Source organism: Cydia pomonella, chromosome 10, assembly GCF_033807575.1.
Source record: "Cydia pomonella isolate Wapato2018A chromosome 10, ilCydPomo1, whole genome shotgun sequence".
In the NCBI taxonomy this organism is placed as follows: domain Eukaryota; kingdom Metazoa; phylum Arthropoda; class Insecta; order Lepidoptera; family Tortricidae; genus Cydia; species Cydia pomonella.
The window spans coordinates 23452599-23470565 of record NC_084712.1 but is presented as its reverse complement, the minus strand read 5'-3'; the positions used below and the strand labels follow the sequence as shown (position 1 = coordinate 23470565).

The following is a 17967-nucleotide window of genomic DNA, read 5'->3' as shown; positions in this document are numbered from 1 at the left end:
TAAAGTTTAAAATACAAAATTTTATGAAAAATAAATTATGGAAATGGATTATATCGCGTATAATGAATTTATAATACATCCCGACGTTTCGAGCCCTTTACAGCGTTCGTGGTCAACGGGTCACCACTGAGTGCAGACCACATGAGTAACTGTCGCGGTAACCGAAGACAATATGACAAAATATTAATTTTAGGCTATTTAGAAAGCTTGCAGGCTCTTCTAAATTCCCGACTTACGAGTAGGTATATTAAGAATGTTATTATTTTGACTATGGGCGTATTTTTATTTAGGTCTGGGTAGATAGGTATTATATATATTTTATTTGTATATTGAAGCCTCTTTAGTCGACTATTTACGATTACAGTAGGTGTACTGTTCTTATTTCAATTTACAATATTGACATAATTTCGTCATAGGTACTGTCATTGTGTCAAAGGTGACATTCGAAAAGATCTTCAGTCTCTAAAAATGCTATAGATTATCAAACAAAATATAATAATCTAGAAAAATGGGAGCCTTGTAAGTATTCATTTTTAGTTACCTATTCGTCCTTTCAATGTATTCATAGGGTTTCGTAGCCAAAATGGCAAAAATGAAACTTATTGTTACGTTAAGTTTTCATGCACAATTAAATGCTTGCTAGTACTACCACAATTACTGCTTAGTGCTTAGTTTTTGTCTTCTGTACGAGTATAAGGGTTAAAGGGTAATGCTTTTGTGCATGTATGTGTGTTTAGTTCCTTGTGACGCTCTACAACTTAATGAAGTTGCTAGGTTTTAATGTCACCAGGCGGGAATTATTATTGTTGAAGTCATTGACATATATCTAAGGAGGGGCCTTACGGGCAATAAGAATGGGGCCAGTACAGCGGTGTCACGCACACAGAATTCGAGTCCATCCTGCAGTCTAACGCCACAACGCTATTGGTTCATGAATCCTTAGTGCCCGTAAGGCCCGTCCTTAGATATATGTCAAGGGTTGAAGTCATATTATTGAAAACACAAGGGGAGGTTATGAGGCTACGATTTTAGAAGTTTATGATTTAAAATTTCAGCAATTATATGTACTTATGTGGGTATCGTGGGCATCATGTGTGTGTCGTGAGTCATCGATGTTTAACTGATTTGTTTTTATGACACAGGGCAGGGTTAAATAAAATCTCGTTTTAAATTATCATACGTGTCTGTATTTATTAACGAAGTTTTTATCTCTTTACAGTTTCTCGCTATTGTAAGTAAAACACGTTTTATTTTTACTAGAGTCTAAATGAACCCAAAATATGCACTTGTGAAACTTTTGTCATTTAATAATTGTGAATAATAACTGTTTTATTTTAATAAACAATTATTATTATCATTTATCATCCATTAGAATAGGTACTAGAATCATTGAGTTTGATGATACGTTACACGGGTTGTTTACGTGCAATTTGTGGCATGGCATTGATGACACTTGACCTGGCGGCAAAAAGGTTAAAAGTGAAAACGGGACACTAATACCGAGGTCACGGGACGGTGCCGCGGCGGCCGCTAGCGCGCGCACGCGGCGCTCCCACCGCTCAACCCCGAGCTGCCTTTAACTGCATCATATTAGTCATATAATATTGACATACTTGCTGATAGTCCTGGTGAATTTCACAAAACTCTTAAGGTGCATAGATGTGATATGTTACCTCTGATCTCTTTGTTAAATTTTTTGTAGTTTATTCAGATATTTGTGGACACCTTGGTTGGCCGCCTTGACTGCACAAACTGCAACATTACCGTTTTATGCACAGTTGGGGCAAGGATGAGCGGAAGCCCGTGCCCACCTTCGGCGGGACTTTCAATATTTTCAAGAACAACTGGAGGGGGTGCCTCACCTTCGACCTAACTATAATTATTCTTATCCTGCTATGCGAACCCGTTATGGTAATCATCGCGTATATTTTTAAATGATATTAAGTTTACATCACCGATCAAATACCGCAATGCAATGTAATAAAACACGCATGCGAGTTTGCACTTCGTCTAAATAAGCCTTAACCACAGAGAGAGAGTAAATGCGAAGACCGGAGGCTGAGCTCTGTGTAGGGCCGTAGGATGTACAGATGTGATGTATTTCATGTAATTTACTTTTGCTTTGGAGACTTTTGGCAACTTTTATATCTGTATGCATCCTGTAACTTTATAATGGGTAGAAACAATTTATCTGATACATATTATACACACGCGCGTGCGTGCGTGCACTTTTCATAAAAAAAATCCTACATTTAGTACTTGATTGCTGTAGTAAAATGTTTGCAGGAAAGCAAAAACACGTTGATAGGAATATGGCTGACGATGTTCGTGTTCATGCTGATTCGGCCCATGGCGGTGAGCGCGAGCGCGCTGTTCCCCATCTTCGCCTGTCCCATGCTGGCGGTGCTGTCCAGTGACGACTGCTGCGGCGCTCTTGTTAACGTAACTACCTTATTGTGAACTATGTATAGCCTTTATTCATGTAGTTCGGCTCATGGCGGTGGGCGCGAGCGCGTCCTGCCCATCTTCGCCTGTCCCATGCTGGCGGTGCTGTCCAGTGAAGACTGCTGCGGCGCTCTTGTTAACGTAATTATATTTTAAATTAGTCTTCATTCGCGAACTCTCTTTATTCAAATAGAAGTTGTTACTTATTTTTCACACCCATTGTAGTTGAATAAAAAAAAATCTTTCTTAATAGTACAGCTCACACACAGTCACCAATGTTGTATGGGCTGCTATGGAGGTTTGTACACGGCCACGATTTAAACACTTTTTTTTTTAAGGACATTATTACACAAATTGACTAAGTCCCACAGTAAGCTCAATAAGGCTTGTGTTGAGGGTACTTAGACAACGATATATATAATATATAAATATTTATAAATACTTAAATACATAGAAAACACCCATGACTCAGGAACAAATATCCATGCTCATCACACGAATAAATGCCCTTACCAGGATTTGAACCCGGGACCATCAGCTTCGTAGGCAGGGTCACTACCCACTAGGCCAAGCCGGTCGTCATAACACGTCGCGGCTATATATTTAAGTATTTGTATATTTATTATATACATAGTTGTCCTGAGTACCCACAATACAAGCCTTCTTGAGCTTACCACTTCGTCAATTTGTTAAAGAAAGTCCCTATAATATTTACTAGCATGTTGCCGGCGCCCGATGTCTTCACGTTTCAGTCCATTACAATAGAGTAGTACATGTGTTGTGCCGTCTGTTGTTTGACCGCGTCTTGACCACGCGGTTCGACCACGGCGTCGCTAACACGCCGTGCAGCGGTCAAACCGTGCCATGGACAAGATGCCTTAGGGAGGCGTTGGGTGGTTGCAGTATCGTATGGAGTCGTATCACTCGTATCTGCTTAATAAAAAACAACTATGTCCGTTTCGCACCATTATCGCCGGTCTCGAGGTCATGAAATTGCTTCGCGTCGCTCGGCCCTGTAAATCACGCTCAGCCATCAATTCCCTATATCTTAGCATATGTAGTAATAAGTAATGTATTTTTCACCACACCAACTGGTAAAGACCCTCATGTTTGTTTAAAATGTGAGAAAGTTGCATTTTATGCACATGTGGGGCAAAGTAATCAGATGAAAATTTTCAGTTGTGTTATGTTACCTAGTAGAATTGACTTTTAAATGATGATTTTGAATGATATTTTTTAATACGTTCATTTGGATTTGATTTAATTTAATTTTTTTGGTATTTCATAGTTAGTAGTTTCCTCGTGTTTGTGTGTCGAAAAAGTTTGTGCTTCACTCGGAAGCAAAGTTTGTTTAACCCTCGTGCATTGAAGCCCTCGCAACGCTCAAGATTCCACTTCTCGAACCACTCGCTACGCTCGTGATTCAATTTTGGAATGTTTCGTTTGCTCAGGTATAAATATTAGCACGAGCGGTTAAACAACAACTTTGCCCCCTTGTAAAACAAATAACTAATTATCTGTTTTCAGGAGAACATAGTGTTATTCTTTCTTGGCGGATGGCTACTTTTATTGCTGAACAACTGCGGCCTGGACAAGAGGATGGCCTGTATGTTTCTGGCCGCGGGAGACAAGAACACATATACGCCGCTTAAGTAAGTTACTCCAACACATGGTGGTGATGATATTTTTGAGCATCTTGGCCGCTCCATCATCATCAGATGATGTCATTTGTTATGATTTAATTTTGATTGTAATTCCGGGCGCAATGTCGCCTCAACTATGGTGCTCCCATATTGGTTTTTATATAACATTGTGTGACAGGGACGAAACGATAGTATCGATAGTGTTTTATTATGTTGTCCATGTGTGTTTTATGTTATTGTTGTATGAGCACCAAGGCCGTGTCCCCACTAAGTTGTAACGACACATGATAGCCGGGCGTCGTGGCTTGTAGACTTAAACGGAGGTGTTCACATTTAGGACGGCACGATTACTGCGTTGCGACGTAGTGGGAACTCGGCCTTACTCGGAACAATTAGTACCAACTACTGTTATTATTATTTTATTTGATACACTAGCAGCTCTTGTGTTTATTTAGCACTTATTAATGTTCTAAAATGTGTATGTAGTCTATTTTTGAAAGAGTTTACCGACGGTGCACTGACAACAGTTTCTGGTAGAGAGTTCCACACATTTACTACACGATTTGGCAAGAAGTGTTTCCTAGGGTTGCTAGCACATGGAGGTTTGATTAGTTTATTGTTAAAAGCTTGATTATTAAAAGATTATTTTCAGATTGCTCTTAAAGTCCTGTATGGCAGCCTTCTGCATATCTGCGGTGGCTGAAAGGGATTTGACAACACAAGCCATAATGACCTATGTTATAGACGCGCTGGAACCTCTTAAGGTAACGATTTATTAAATATGTGCGTAATTTTGTGCCCACCAATTTGCGTCTGCCGGCCGAAATATTTTACAGATGGCGCCAGCATAGCTTTTACCCGTCAATCCTATGAACAAAACTATAGAAACAGGTAAAACCATTATACCAGTTGATGGGTAGGATATGTTCGTAAGGTTGCTCCAGATGCCGGGGCAGATGCGGGCTACGTCACTTTACGGAACGAGACAAAGATTTTCTAGATATGCCTAGGCATATAACGATCGGCCGCCGACATATACAAAACTTTGACAGCTGTCACCCCCATTTTGTTAATCTACTACAGACTTTGTAACAAATGGCTTGCGAGTTTAGAGAATTGTTGACTAGGAAGGAGCAACCGCAATGTATTGCAAATAGCATGCGATCGGTAACGTTTTAAGAGGCAATACGAACTGCGTTTATTAAACTGGATAAAGCGACCCATATTTAGGAAAGTGCAAATCGAGAACGGTTCATTTTGGTAATAAGTTCATTTGAGTTTCATTCGTTATGAAAATAGTTTGTTATAATATTGGTAGTAATTGAGGAGTGGTGTATTTTGAGTTTAGTGTCGCATGCACCGGAAAGGTTTTATGTATTAACTTAATAACTTGTAAACTTATTTTTAATACGATCTAAGAATCAGTCATCGTAAACAATGATACCGTCACGTTCAATACTATACTTGTTTTATTCTTAACTATACAAAATATGTTTTTGTTGCAGGCAGTGAAAAACGAAGCTAATTACGTGGAGTTAAAGATCATTCTGTGCAACGCTATAGCTATTTCTTCTCTTCTCGGTAAGTCATTTGCTACAGCGATGGAATATATAATTATATAATATACTCGTAGATGAAGCTACGAGCTGTGTACATATTTGACTTCCTAAAACAGTCCGTATGACCGCCGCTTATCGGACACATATAACTGACAGACATGAGTTTCAGACTTAAATAAACGTAGTACCTGGGCGACCGAGCTTTGCTCGGTTATAACTATTTATTGTAATATGGTGGTGTATAGGTGATAATCTTAACTACATTTTTTTACTAAATTAAACTTATCTAAAACAATAAAAATTAAAAAATTATAATATAAACTTGAACATATAAAAAAAAAGTTAGTCACCGGGCGAGATTCGAACCCGTAACACTCGTTTAGCAGTCCGAGTCTTTACCCGCTGGACCAGACGGACAGTGGCCGGCAATACGAAATTAGCGACCATATTCTGCGTCGAAAGAAAAACGCATGAAAACTCGAAAACACGCGTTTTCCCAAACATAAGAATAATCTAGATAGATTGTATACCCCCAAAAACCCCCATATACCAAATTTCAGCGAAATCGTTAGAGCCGTTTCCGAGATCACAGATATATATATATATATATATATATATATATATATATATATATATATATATATATATATATATATATATATATATATATACAAGAATTGCTCGTTTAAAGGTATAAGATAATTATCGCGATAGGAATGTACAGCTTTGTCACTCAATATATAATATATCTCCTTTAACATGTTGCATGTAAGTATAGTCGTTCGTTTTGTAGCTGGCCCTGAACGGCTAATCCTTTGTCTATTGTAAGTAAAACCGCACGTGGAAAAAAATCTTATTAGCACCTGAGCACGGGCTAGTCCAACGCTCAAAAAATAGTGTAAGTGCGCTCTCCGATAACGCCCCTTTGTTATACAACTCGATGACACATTTTAGACTGGTTCTGTAGCGTTTGGCTCGCCGGCACTCAGTAACGTAACGTAGTGGGGTTTTTGCATTAGCTCATTTTGAATCTTATTGCAATACCCATAGAATCGTAATTGGGTACTTGACACATGTTGAATATTATAACAAAATTTAGTTAAGTGGAAAGAAAATGAGCCATCAATTATAAAAAAGTGGAATTTAAAAAAATATATTGAGATTATAAAAAATACAAGGCTCCGAATTGTCAAAAAAAAATTTTTTTTTGACTTTCAAAAATAGAAAAGAAAATGGTACCATTCGTTTTTTATATTTTATTGAAAAATAAATTGTATGACAACTATACACATAAACGCAATATTTCAAGGTCAAAATGGCAATTTCCTTGATCTTCCATACATTTAGGACAGACTTATATGATGTGACGTCACATCACCTTATCATTTTGTTAGAGGCGTTTCAATCGTCGAGTACGAGCGTCAAACTTTAACTATCATTTATGATTTTTTTGTTGCTTAAATGCCATGAGTCCTATATAGACATTTGATCCTCAGGAAAATCAAGATAGTTTGTCATTATTTACAAAAAACAGTCAAGTAGCCAATTCAATAACCGGTTAAAGCGAACGAAACTTTTTATGCAGGTAAGTAGCACCAAAGAGAGTTTAAGTGGCGCCATCTTGCCGGGCATCGCTTGAAACGATGCTGATGTTTGATCTTTTAGATGGCGCCACTTTTTGATATTTAACAAATTTAACACATATCAGTGAAAGAATAAAGCAACAAAGTCAAATGGCGTTCTAAAAGTTTTAATCATGTGTCGAAAGATGGCAATCAGTTATTTTTAACTTTCAGGTAGTATGTGCATGGTGCATGCATCTCTTACGACGTTGCAGCTCAGGTCACTGTATGCCGAGTAAGTTATTTATGCGAATACTTTAATCAATATATAGTCTAAAAACATAATACAATAATGAATAAGCGATGGACCGATCACCTCCTACTACCTCACCTCACCTACACAACTACTAGATTAAACTTAAGTAAAGGGCTAACGCACAATGGAAGTTTTTATATACGATCTAGACTATATTTGCAAGGGCAGACAGACTTAGAACGTAAATTATGTATTTTAATTTGGATATGCACATAAGGTACTCAAAATAATCCGTATTCATTTTCTGTTCACGGAAATAAATAGTTCCTGCTTATAGGTATATTTTACTTTTTTTTTATCAAATAACCTGCCGCCGGACACCCTGTAACTATATAAGATCAGATAAGATAAGAAGAATTTATTAGCAGAAAAAGAATTTAATCATTCTACACAAATTAATATTTATTGGAACAGAAAATATATATATGACGTGTGACACTACACTTGTAACTTTCAGACCCACAGTAAAGGACACAGAGTTTCCCGACGTGTTCAACTTCCTCAACTACAGCGTCTACGCCTACCCTACCGCTCTTGTTATGTTCATATTTAATACAATATATGAGGTCATTTTGGTCTCCCAGTAAGTATTCCTTTAGAGGCATTTCTGGTCTCCAAGTATAATATATCACCTACAGCGTCTACGCCTACCTTACCGTTACTTAACACAATATATAAGTTAGTTCTAGTTCTAGTCTCCCAGTAAGTATTCCTTTAGAGGCATAGATTAGATTAGATTAGATTAGATGATTTATTTCATGAAAGACAATTACATAATAAATTTGCATTGATGTCAAAAATACATATCTGGTCGACAAGTATCTATCGACTACAGCGCCTACTTTATCATGCCACCTTACCGTGCTTGTCATGTTCATACTTAGCACAATATATGAGGCAGTTCTGGTGTCCCAGTAAGTATTCCCTTAGAGGCATTACAGGTCTCCAAGTATCCACTACAGCGCCTATGTCTACCCTACCGTGCATGTCATGTTCATTACTTAACACAATATATGAGCCAGTATTGGTCTCCCAGTAAGTATTCCCTTAGAGGCATTACAGGTCTCCAAGTATCCACTACAGCGCCTATGTCTACCCTACCGTGCTTGTCATGTTCATTACTTAACACAATATATGAGGCAGTTTTGGTCTCCCAGTAAGTAGATATTTCTTGTGTCCTATGCACGTGTGTGTTATCAGAGTGTGATGTAGTGTATTGTGGTGGTCTGATTGTGGCCGTAGTTATCTGATTGTATTACACTGATTTTGCATATCTATTCAAACCACAGAATTGAATTTGAAATAAATGGTACTAAATAGTTTATTTTTCATTAGGTTTTCCAGTTTTATAAAAATCACCAGTAAGAAGTGGAAAAGACTGTTTCATGATGGTTATTTTTCACTCCCAATATTATTTAAGTAAAGTTAATTTTGTTTAGTAATTCAGAAAAAAAAAAAACATTGAATATGATTAATATGATGATTGGTCTTTAGTAGATGGATTTCCCTTAACTTTCATATTCTCATTGACTGATCTTAACCTTTTAACCGCTTAGTTTTTTTTTATCGAGCGTGCTTGTGACGCCGCCGGTACGAACACACGAAGTTTTGTCTTATTTATCAGACTGCGGCGAGATGAGCTGGATATTATATAGCTTATATCTATATCAGTCTACGACGGTTAATAGGTTAACGGTATTGTATTGCACACAGCTCTATGCTTGTAAGTAATGAGTAACTATTTCTGTTAGGTTGGCGGCAAAGAAACCAATGAGTCCTGTAAGCAGGGAAAAATTACAAAAAGCTTTCGCCAAATATAAAAAGGATCTTGGACCTTGGACTCCACATGAAATGGTAATTACTTGAAGCTATTTTAAGGTCTGTCCACACCGCAGATTACTTTTGTGGAGCAGCGCTGTGCAACAGTAAGTAACTAAGTGAAGGTAAAGCGACAAATGTCGCCAGTGTGTCTCCTGCGGCGCGCGATGTCGCCAAACATGCCGAGCGAAGTCCGGCAACGTCGTGCCACTCAACTTCACCCGACGTCACTGGCGACGAGTGCATACCTGGCTTAAGTTACCTAATGTTACTGGTGGATGCACATATAGGAAATACACTGACTTTAAATCCATATTGATCATGAACAAAACTTGAATGAGACTTAGATATATAAAATATATTAAAACGGGTCACTCGGGGACACGAGAGGGAGGAGGGAAGACTGCGTCGGTCAGTCAACGCGTGTGGCTCCTGGTCAAGCTCCTCATTGAGCGGAACAAGTCAAGCAGTTTTCCACTTTACCCTTTACCAGGCTTGTGTTCTGTTTTTAATTAGTAAGACGGGCATTCGATTGTTATTTTTAAACTTCAAACACCACTTACATTACTTGCCGAATTTCATATTTCTAACCAGGTGAATGAGAACTTTTTTTACGTTAGCATAGAAGATTGTTTTTTTCACAGCTTCAAGAGACTGTAGACTTGAGTATATATTACGGTTTTAATTTCAACTTGATAATCGTACCTTCACGCGTTTCCGAGGTAAAGGGTCTCGACAGGGAGACGAATGGACAACAAAGTGATCCTATAAGGGTTCCGATTTTTCCTTTTGAGGTACGGAACCCTAAAAATCGTGAATCTCTCGCTTTAGTCTCTAACCACGCTAACTATATACTATAGGAACACTAATTAACTTTGAAGAATACATATATATATCCATAATCCATACTTGACGTAACACTTGGCATAAAAACTTAGGCGTGGCCCCACACTATTAAATTTTGGGGTATCTTGATTGCAGGTTTCCATGTTTTTCCTGTTTGTGATCCTGGCGTTGTTCTTTACCCGCTGGTCCCCGTGGTTGAACATGGGCTGGGCCACCTTCCGCCAGTACGGCGGTGAATCCCCAGATTTATGCGGGTAGGTATCTCGATGGCCTATAATTCCTCTTGGTTAAACAAATTTAGAAGCTCCCAGCTTGGCTGCCTCTCCTCTGAGGCGCAGATGAGAGGACACGTTAGAATGCTAGAGGTCAGCGCTGTAATTCGCAGTCGCATAGAGCTACCACTAAACCAATGCTAAAGATTCATTCCGTTGCGTCTCCTCTCATATCCATCTTAGTGGAACGTCAGCCTAAACCTTATATTCGCTGCAGTGTGACCTTGACCTTTCGTATGTGCTTGATAAGAATTAATGACCGAATATTTCAATAATATTTGAGCATTATTTTATAATTATTTGTTCTGTTCTATACAGTACGGCCAAAGTTTGAACCAACATTTAGGACCACCCCAAATGTGATTGTCAAATGTAGAAAAATCTCGAAACTCCTCATTATTGTGCATGCATGGGGAACGAAGCACCATTATCATAATTAACGTTTCCCTTGTTTCGTGAGAGTTTTCTTAACTTTTTGGAAAGTTTTCTAAATGTTCACATCTGTAGACTCATATAAAAATGGGGTATAGTTTCTAAAGTTTTCTTCGTGGTCGGAAGTAAGCATACATTAAACTTGAAGATTTGTTGCAGAGTAAAGGATGCCACTACAGCAGCTATATTCGTTGTGCTTTTACATTTTCTGCCAAAATCGATTAATTTCTTGAAAGTATGGACGGTCAAAAGTAAGTGTTATTTATAAGAATACTGGTAAGGGAACTTAATTGTGTTTTATCACAAATACTCCTATAAAAGTTACGTTGCGAGCCATGTAACTTGTACGAAACGTTAAACGCTATTGACCTTTGTTAGTGCCAATTTTCACCACCGCATGCGCTGCGACCGCTTTACTTACCCACACCACGCCACCATGCACTTCGCAATACACCAAATAAAATGAATGACGGATTAATATAAATATCCATATCCTTTTTCAGAACACAGAGATTTGCCGGAGATGAAAGTTGAATCTGGAATATTGTTCTGGAAGTTTGTCGATAAGCATACTGATTATTCACTGTTCCTAGTTTTCGGTTAGTTTTTACCGTTTTATTATATATGTCGGCAGCCGATCTTAGTATCCTCCAGATCATGAAATTCCTGGGCATACCGTATAATGTGAAAATAATTATCTCGTCCCCTGTTTGCCCTTCGGGCATCTGAAGCAACGAAACGAATCAATCTATCCCACCTATTTATTGGTTTAATGTGACTACCGTCAAAACAAAATTACACGGGAGTTTTATGATCAGCTGGATTTTACGATCGGCCGCCGACATATATTATAGTGGCTGATAGTTTTAGGTTAGAGGTCTGAAATCATGAAAATCTGGTGTTCATACAATTGTTAATTTTAACTTTAGTATGGAACACCTAAGTAGTTTAAGTAATTTCAGGGTTGGCTTTAATAACAAAATTTCTCAAGTTAATCATAATCTTTTTATATACACCGTGGGCCAATTAAACCCGACAGATTTCAAAGGTGTATTCTTGACCGCATTTTTTGAAATCGGTCTTGTTTTAGAGATAATGACAATTTCTGTGAAAATTTGTTTCTTTTATAACTTAGTGAAAACGCCTTTTTAGCTGTGACGCTGCCACTATGTGACTTGGTTTAGACATACCTACTGACAGATATTAAAATATTAAAGTAAACTCGCAATTTTCGTCTGTAAATAAAAAAAAAACTTTACTTATTCGTTGTAATGATTTTTTTTCACCAAGGTGTAAAAATAAATAACGTGTCGTGTGCAGAAAACGCAAAAGGAAATTTTATTTCGGCAAGTGAGTTTTGGCCAAATTCGCCAAAAAAAATTTTTTTTTTGCCGAATTTGGCCAAAACTCATATAACATTTTTTGCTCCTTATGACCTCAGGAATGCGTGGTTAAAATCTGTCGGGTTTAATTGGCCCACGGTGTATATGCTTTTAAATTCCATAATTTTCATCAAAATTTGGCGTAATGACGTCATTGCAAATTCCATGGGGAGTCAGCTTGGTAAGGGTATTGTATTGTTTTCCAGGCGCCGGTTCCATAATTTACAAAGCCATATGGGCCACGGGCCTCGCCGACGGCATACCCAACAGCGGCGGCGACGGCGTCACGGGCATGCACTGGTACGGGGGGATCTTCATCGTCGTGTTGGTCTCCGTGTTCTTCGGAAGCATCATGACGGGCATGGCGGCGCAGGCTTGCCTCATGCCTCTCATGTTGGCTATGGTAAGGTGAAGCCATCACACATGGACTGGTACGGGAGAACTTCATCGGCGTGTTGGTCTCCGTGGTCTTTGGGAGCATCATGATAGGCATGGCGGCGCAAATTGTTGGTTATTTTAAGGTCAAAAAATAATGAAGAAGCGATAACTGTCAGTGATTTGTGCAGAGCGTGCATGAAAGAAGAGGAAACAACAAAACACATTCTCCTAGACTGCAAACAGGTAGAAGTATACAGGAACAAATACCTAGGGACTCCGTGCACTTAGGAGAGACAGTTAGCAGTTAGTAGTTAACCTGAAAACTTTGCTAGGCTTCATGGAGGAGCTGTAGCGCTACATCGTTTCACGATTCAAAATAGGCACAATTTGCGGCAAATGCCCAGAAGCACTAACTATGTGTCAGTCATATGGACCGTTTTTCAAAGTCAAAAACGTACTAAGAGTTTTGTCTAATTATATTTCGTCGTCCTCTCTTATCTACTTCATTTTTTTAGTTTATTTTAATCAGTTCTTGATTTTCGTTTTGTAAATACGTTAGTGTGAATGGTTCTGCAATCTGCTGCAGGGATTTTTTGGTTCAAATATTCATGTAATGCTATGTTACAGGCTATGACAGGGCAGGACAAGTGGCCTGGACGGCGGAACTTGGTAGCGCTGGGCGTCGGGCTGGGCACGGGGCTCGGCTTCTGCCTGCCCTTCGAGCATACGCCCAGCGCCTTGGTCAGCAAGACGGCTAAAGTCGAGCTCAAGAAGCAGGTGACTTGACTATTTCGAAATATATTCAAAAACTCAATCGCAAATAAAAATTTATAATTGTTTACAAAATTAGACAAGAATCTCCTGAGGAATGTGATCTGTAGTCCTAAGGAGTGGCGCGACAGTATATCATTGGCGACATAGATTGCCCGTCTTTTACCCCTGTATTAATGAGAGAGCGACAGGCAGTATATCCTGTATATCTCGCGCGAGATGTTGTCGCGCCGTACCTATGACCTAGACCTACTGCAGTAGTAGAGTCAAACGTACGAGTAGAATGGCATACTAAAGCGAGTTTGAAACTAAAAGAGAAACGCTTCGCGTTCGCTTTGCACTCGATCAACCAATTATTGTAATATTGTTATAGGTAATGTACTCCATCGTGAGCACAATAATCTGCATGATCGTGCTGTGGCTGAGCCTCTGTTTCTATGCACCCGTGCTGTGGGACCCCGAAGACAAGGGCATCTTCCACCAGGTGGTGCCAGGAGGCAGCACCACTGAGGCGGGCGCAGCGCCAGCCGAACCATAAATACTAGCAGAATTGAAGACAAGCGAAGTCTAAAGATTCTAAAGGCTTCGTTACACCGAGAGGCGATGAAAGCGCGTCGTGCGCGTATCCTGCAAGTAGTGCAAGTTGCGGTAAGTTTCCAAAAAAGTTAGAAAAGTTCTCAGAGATTTTAGTATAATTTCACAGGAAACAAAGGGAACTTTTATTTGAAAATGGTAAATTTCCAAGTGAAAATTTCACAGTTTTGGAAACTTCCCGACGCGCGCATTCCGCCTAAAAGCAAGTATTCTATAATGCACAATACAAATACGTGCCAAGTCTGACCGGGATGACCTTATGGAACGCTTGCGCCGGCGCACCGCCGTAATGATTTGGAAATTAATGACTTAATAAACTTAAACCGGGATAAATGCAACTATGGAATTATTGCGTATAAGTCGCAAACAGATACGATTGGTGGGTAGGCCCCTATGTTACGTTACATTCGTAGCTCGGACCTTTATCTCTAGATGACGAAAGCTCTTGTAATTCATGTCGTTTAAAAAAATAACCCAAAAAAACGCAATAACCCCATAGTCGCATTTATCTCGGTCGACCTTGGATAATTTATTTTATTTATGTATGAGGGAGTCGAATGAAGCTTAGGTTAATAGTTTAGTTAGCGATTACATTAAAATATATACCTAGTATAAGGCGTTTGTTATTTTTGATATTATTTATAAAATAAGAAGTAAATCTACTCTCTCTCGAAGAAGTAAATCTACGAACATGGTTAGGAAAAACAGCAACACTTAACTGACATAAATGCGTACTTATGTTTTTTGTGTTAGTTTTACACTACGATGTCTAAGAAATAAAAACACAAGTACACAGTTGTGCTTATGTTACACACTAGTCGATGAAGAAGCTGAAAAAGTGCAATTGGGTACTTTGTGTTTTTTTTTTGATTACTTAAAGTAATCAAATTATGATTTATCTCGATAAAGGAATTCATAGAAACACGATCAAGAATTAAAATTATTTATTAAAAGAAAACTAATAAGATACTATTAGAGATCTTACAATAATATTGTAACACAAACTAAAATTACCCACAATTAGATTGCACTCAGTACAAATTATAGTGGTGGAAATTGGAGGAGTTACGAGGAACAACTGAATTGTTATGAGTTACTAGTATTGGACATGTAGGGAGTTAAACGACTTTAGAGTGAAATGATATTAATAATTTATATTGATAATGATATGTTTATATTCCCTAACTACTAATATTATACATGCAAAGGTATCGTGTCTCCCTGTACATCTGTCTAGTGCATCTTCACGCATAGGCTGTATACTGAGGCGGAGATGAGAGGAGACGTGCGGGAAACAACCAGTAGCATAGCTTTACTTCTCTGCTATTGATTCCCGTACGTCTCCTCCGAGACTGAAACTACGGTCGGACACTATCGATGAAGCCAAACCTTATATTCATTTTGTTAATCCCTCGTTTTGCTAGGGAAAGTTCTAGGTATAGTAAAAGCTTACCTTCAAGATGGCACCGTAGGCGAGCCTCATGCCAGTTGGCAGGCACACGGTGCAGCTTGAGCCAGCCGCCAGCATCCGGGTAGTCCTCGTAGTCGCTGCGGTACCGCTTGCATTCTACTGCAATAGACAACCCAGTTAATTAGCTAAGATTGTTGTTCACACTCACAAAAATTAACACATCGTGAAAAAATGCTGGCCCATAGAAAACAGCGAAATCCGACAGACTTTAAGGGATTGATTGAAACAGGATTTAAGAACTAGTTTCATAGTGAAATTTATTCAGTTTAATCTACTCCCTCGCGCAATATTACTCAAGATTTAAAAAAATACCCTATCTCACTAATTATAATAGAAACAGCAATTTAAATTAAATGATTATTAGGTAAACCAATATTATCAGTTCATTACTCACCGAGAGAAGTTGCAGCCACCAGGAGAAAAAATGCTGTCACCTTCATTTTAACACTTGAATAAAATTCTGATAAATAATTTCCTCAACTTTAGCACTGAAATTACTTTTTAATGCTTTAGTACAGAGTGGAGCCTAGAACGAGAAAAATGTAAACAGGTTTTCAATGAAGAAGATATACAATGTTCCTGTCTAGAACATCCGAAACCATAGTGTTCTCAGTTAAGAACATTGTGTAGAATACAGCAATTTTTAAATTGATTGGGTAATTTGTTGGGTACTCACTACTCAACGATATTTCCAGTTATAAAGGTTTATGATTTTAATTGTCGAATACGGATACCGAAAATACTAAATTACAATCCGTATTTGTGTAGGTATTGTTTTTATAATGTTGACATTACAATTTTGTGGTAAACATGTCGGTGGTTAATAAGGTATTAATCACAACCGTTAAATTCTTTTTGTTTTTTTTTTTTTTTTAAACATGGTATTTCTGTTTTATTCCAAGAAAACTTTGTTACAATATAGAAAAATATATTTGAATTAAACAGAAAATGTTAAATGTTTATACTGGTACTGAAATAAAAGGACGTTCTTAACCGTATAATAATAATAAATATTGCTACTGGCTTAATTGTTTAATTCATTTCTTGCTGTTTAATTTTTATATATTTTACAGGACCCACTCTGTATAGGTATGAATAGACTTACACCACAGAATCCGATGACGAATCTGCGAAGGGCTAGAACTGACTGAATAATAATTTTAAGCTGAAGTCAATTCAAATTTACATTGTGATATGAAAATTATATCTAAAATATGTCAGTCACCCGTGCGTCTCGTTCGCGCTGATACATCTACGGGCAAATACGAGGTAAATTCATTCGCGACTATCATTTAGGTATCATTTTTATATCAAAATGTGAGTTTGAATTGGTGAAATTAATCACAGAGAGCAAAGGTTATCGCTGCCCCACTATATAACAGCCAGTGAAAAAAAATTGAATTTGGAATTTGTTGCACACAAATAAGGTAGCTAATTGAATGCGTTTCCTAAAGGCTCTTACGATTGTTCGCGCTGAGATCTTTAATGGCGCCTGAACTTGGGTCGACGCTTATCAATATTATCATTTAATTAAGAGAGGACAAATACTGAATTGTAGTTTTATATTTAATTGTTACACATTTTAACCTTTTGAGCGCCAAGAACACCGAAAGTCGATGTTACTTGTCGTGCCCACAGCGCCAAGGACAAGCACCAGCAAGCACAAGGAGCAAACGCAAGGGCACTAATGTAAACCTTATTCGAAAGTGGGAAGGTTACTTTGACCGCGTCCGCCATACACTTATATACACTTTTAGGTGGTCTTGGCGTTCAAAAGGTTAAAAGTGGGAAAACTGCCTGTGAGACTCTAAGGCAGTATTTCTTCCACTAAAAAAAACCGGCTTACCACAGCTGCTTAAAACGAGAGCAGCTTAACTTCGATTGTATGTAAGCGCCTTTTTCGCGGCGAGTTTGTATGTACTTCTTTTTATTTTATGCGTCATTAATAAATTTTATTGTGTTGTATTGTACACCACGAAACATGATGAGAAAAAAATGTTTTAGGGAGAACTCTCGTATCCCAGATTTAACTACTCTGTCGAAACCGCTTTTGTAAATGGCTTTGCACAGGTATTTTTATTCCAGCCAGTCGCGAAAGGGGAAAATCGCTGCACCAGGAAAAACTGTTTGTTTGAAAACGCAGCGTGTATTAACTTGCATGTATGTGCAGGCATTTTCCGCTGACTCAGCCGTTTGGTCGGTGCGGGCATTCTACAAGCGCGGGGAATCCAAGTGCTCCAGTATACTTATACTGACATGTGCAGGTATACTCTGAGAGCATCTTAAAAAAAAGTAACTTTTTGATATCATCCTGGATGTTCTTCCCCGCGTTATGCTTGGTAAGTATAAGGAACGAATTTTCGATGTCCAAAAATTTCTTACTGTTCGCCCTGCATAATATTGTTTATAATTACCTAGGATTTTATACTATGATTTGATTATCGGACAAAGTGGAGCTTTAGAATTTCCTGTAGTTAG

At 38.2% G+C, this 17967-nt stretch overlaps 2 protein-coding genes across 4 annotated transcripts in view; one reads left to right on the top strand and one right to left on the bottom strand.

The window, feature by feature from the left end:
* LOC133522464 (CD209 antigen-like protein B) overlaps window positions 1–16691 on the bottom strand; it is a 45436-nt gene extending 28745 nt beyond the window's left edge. The window contains exons 1-3 of one of the 2 annotated variants that reach the window (XM_061857827.1): window positions 16595–16691; window positions 15884–16015; window positions 15472–15588 (exon numbers count right to left, since the gene is read on the bottom strand). In XM_061857827.1, the coding sequence (XP_061713811.1) occupies window positions 15472–15588; window positions 15884–15929 (163 nt within the window). In that variant the 5' untranslated portion in view covers window positions 15930–16015; window positions 16595–16691. Of the gene's footprint in view, window positions 1–15471; window positions 15589–15883; window positions 16016–16165; window positions 16430–16594 lie in introns of those variants that run through there. The other variant, XM_061857829.1, reaches the window with a different exon arrangement.
* Window positions 77–14637, top strand: LOC133522463 (protein I'm not dead yet-like). 2 transcript variants are annotated; one of them, XM_061857825.1, is made up of 15 exons: window positions 77–519; window positions 1779–1911; window positions 2287–2442; window positions 3973–4097; window positions 4741–4852; window positions 5594–5669; window positions 7444–7504; window positions 7983–8108; window positions 9277–9379; window positions 10325–10443; window positions 11053–11144; window positions 11397–11492; window positions 12482–12678; window positions 13281–13430; window positions 13798–14637. In XM_061857825.1, the coding sequence occupies exons 1-15, from the start codon at window positions 509–511 to the stop codon at window positions 13960–13962; spliced, it is 1722 nt and encodes a 573-aa protein (XP_061713809.1). In that variant the 5' UTR covers window positions 77–508; the 3' UTR covers window positions 13963–14637. The 2 variants fall into 2 exon arrangements, with proteins under 2 accessions (XP_061713809.1, XP_061713810.1); XM_061857826.1 differs by lacking the exons at window positions 77–519; window positions 1779–1911; window positions 2287–2442 and adding an exon at window positions 2462–2586.
* Window positions 16692–17967: the final 1276 nt, after the last annotated feature.